Source organism: Rhincodon typus, chromosome 9 (genome assembly GCF_021869965.1).
Source record: "Rhincodon typus isolate 14 chromosome 9, sRhiTyp1.1, whole genome shotgun sequence".
NCBI lineage: Eukaryota > Metazoa > Chordata > Chondrichthyes > Orectolobiformes > Rhincodontidae > Rhincodon > Rhincodon typus.
The window spans coordinates 81,884,579-81,887,839 of NC_063340.1; the positions used below are offsets into that span (position 1 = coordinate 81,884,579).

The following is a 3,261-nucleotide window of genomic DNA, read 5'->3' on the forward strand; positions in this document are numbered from 1 at the left end:
GTCTAAAAATAAGAGAAAACTGTATCTCCAGTGTGATATGCAACACCACTTTGAATGTTTACAAGCTGAAAAATTAGATCTGGCAAACAGTTTTCTGTAATGAAAATAATGCCCTTTTATGGTATTAGCTCTGACTCAGTTGACAACATTCTTACCTCTAAGTCAAAAAGTTGTGTGTTCAAGGTAATTCAAGAACTTAACCATAAAAATCAAGACTGTCATTCCAGTATAATACTGCGGCAACGCCACACTGTTGGAAGTTTGAATGAGACATTAATCTTGAAACCTTAGTTACCCTACCAGGTAGACATAACACGTACTATTTGAAAAAAGAGCAGAGAATCCTTCTTGGAGATAGCAAGAACTGCAGATGCTGGAATCAGAGACAACACAATGTGGAGCTGGAGGAACACAGCATCAGAGGAGCAGGAAAGTTGGCTTTATGGTCAGGACCCTTCTTCAGAAATGGTAAGGCAGAGGAGATTCCCAAAGGGTTGCAGTGGGAGAGAGATCCACTGAGGTCTTTCCGGAGGGAGGAGGATAACTTCTTCAAGGTGGGCATCCTTGGAAGAGGATTGGAAGAAACTTCTGAAGAAGGGTCCTGACCCGAAATGTCAACTTTCCTGCTCCTCTGATGCTGTCTGGCCTGTTGTGTTCCTCCAGCTCCACACTGTGTTGTCTCTGACTCCAGCATCTGCAGTTCTTGCTATCTCTGAGAGATTTACAACCCAACTGCGAAGCCTCTTTCAAGAATGCCGACCTTGAAGAAGTTGTCATCCTCCCTCCAGAAAGACCTCAGTGGATCTCTCTCCCACTGCAACCCTCAGGGAATTCTTCTTGGTGTCCTAGCCAATATTTATCCCTCAACCAGCATTATTAAAAACAAATTGCCTGGTCCTTATCATCTTGCATTGTTGTAAACAAATTGGTCACTGCATTTCCCACATTACGACAGTGACTACACCTCAAAAAGTATTTATTACCCCCAGTTGAGTGGAGGGGGTGGGGTTGGGGAATGAATTCCCCTCTTTTCACCTTTGGTAAGTTGGCCACATCAAAGATTTTCAATTTTTTTATATTGCACAGACATATCCCATACCATTAAAATGTAATTTGCTCGTTCAAAATGAAAGAGCCAATTACAAGATTTTCTGAGTGAAAGAGAGATGCATTATTTACTAACAATGAGAAACAAAATAAAACATGAAATCAAACACCATTGATCTGGGGCATTTTTTAATATGTTAAAGGCACTGAGTGCATTGTGAGTGCTGAATGCTGCTCTCTGACCCCCTGCATCTGCTCTTCCTGCAGAGAAAATATTTGTCTCCCACATACAGTCATAGAAATGTACAGCATGGAAACAGATCCTTTGGTCCAACCAGTCCATGCCGAACATAATTCCAAACGAAACTAGTCCCACCTGCCTGCTCCTGGCCCATATCCCTCCAAACCTTTTCCTATTCATACACTTATCCAAATATCTTTTAAACAAAAACCAAAAGAACTGCGGATGCAGGGACCCTTCCTACGACCCGAAATGTTAACTCTGTTTTCTCCTTCACAGATGCTGCCAGACCTGCTGAGCTTTCCCAGCAACTTTGTTTTTGTATCTTTTAAACATTGTAATTGTGCCCACATCCACAGCTTCCTCTGGAAGTTCATTCCACATGTGAACCACCCTCTTGTGTAAAAAATTTACCCCTCATGTCTTTTTAAAATCTCTCTCTCCTCTCACCTTAAAAATGTGTCCCCTAGTCTTGAAATCCCCCATCCTAGGGAAAAACACATACCATTAGCCCAATCTGTACCCCGTATGATTTTATAAATCTCTATAAGGTCACCTCTCAACCTCCTAAGCTCCAGTGAAAAAAAGTCCCAGAGACATTCTGGGCCAACCTGTCCATGCCCACCAGATATCCTTAATTAATCTAGTCCCATTTGCCCCCATTTGGCCCATATCCCTCTAAACTCTTCCTATTCATATACCCATCCGTCTAGTTATTTTCTAAGCAGCTCATTTTCAGAGAGATGTTATTACAAACTGCTGGAACAAGTGGGACCTGAACCAGGGTCTCCTGGCTCAGAGGTAAGGACACTACAACAGTAAGAGCACCTTGTCTCTAACATCAATCAGCTCTGATTAAAAACAAAGGCAGTAACTAAAATGTTAACTCTCTCTCTCACACACACACAGATGCCAGATCTGTCTCCAAAATGTTGCTGTATTGATGGTAAACGGTGGTTTGTGCTCGTCCCCCCAAGCCATCCCCGCCTCTATTGGCAGGGCACAGCGAATTCACTGTTGGTGTATGTCTATCCTCCAACACCTCCTTGATGCCAGTGTTGGGTGTAGGAGGAGGGTAATCGGTGCCAAGCGGGCGGGGCGGAGTCAGGTGCAGAGCTGTAGAGTGAGTGGGGAGGGGAAACAGAAGATTTTGAGAGAGAGAGGAAAGAAAATGCACAGTGACTTTATATCCAAACGGGACCCCACCAAGAATGGAGGGAGTGGATAGACCAAGTAACTCAACTGGCCCATGCAGTTGGGCTTGAGATTCACTGAAGGATTTTTGCAGAGATTTTTTTTAAATGAAGAATTCTGAAGGAAGAGAGGAAAAAGAAGAGATGGGAAGAGGTCATCGCGGATAGCGGATTTTCTTTTGGATTTCTCCCGCCTGCTGAGATCCGGAGCCGCTGGAGGAGAGGGGTGCAGGGACTGACATTAGCCCGGGCTGGTTTGGAGCCCCCTCCCTGAGGAAGGGGAGGCGGAGGGGGGGTGGTATTCTCAGGGTGATCAGCGGCGCTGGGGCAGCCGGTTCCCCGGGGCCATGGGAGCGCAGCGGGGCTTACAAGCAGCCGCTGCCCGCCTCCCCACGGGCGACACTGCCGCCTGAGCATGGAGTCCCCGCCGCTTCTCCCCGGCAACCTGTCGCTCGGAGCTGCCGGCACTGCCCAGAGCCGCTGGCCGGCCCCCAGCGCGTCCCCTCCCGGCTCCGGATCGCCGTCCGTCCCGGTCAAGATCCTCCTGGAAACCATCATGGTCCTGATGTGCCTGGCGGCTATTGCAGGTTTGGATCGGGGTCACTTCTCCCTTCTGTATATGTGTCTATGTCTGTATGTGTGTCTATTTGTCTGTGGGTGTCCATGTGTTTTTATCTTTCTCCGTGTCTCTTTGTGTGTGTGTGTCTCTATCTCTTTCTGTGTCTCTCTCTGACTCTGTGTCTCTGTGTGTGTCTCTGTCTCTTTCTGTGTGTGCCTCTC

At 46.7% G+C, this 3,261-nt stretch overlaps 1 protein-coding gene across 1 annotated transcript in view; it reads left to right on the plus strand.

Moving 5' to 3' along the window:
• Positions 1 to 2,460: 2,460 nt before the first annotated feature.
• The window catches only part of LOC109933597 (beta-3 adrenergic receptor), a 45,095-nt gene continuing 44,294 nt past the window's right edge, over positions 2,461 to 3,261 (plus strand). Inside the window, exon 1 of the mRNA XM_020532605.2 lies at positions 2,461 to 3,068. Coding sequence (XP_020388194.2) covers positions 2,897 to 3,068 — 172 coding nt within the window. The 5' untranslated portion in view covers positions 2,461 to 2,896. The remainder of the gene's footprint in view (positions 3,069 to 3,261) is intronic.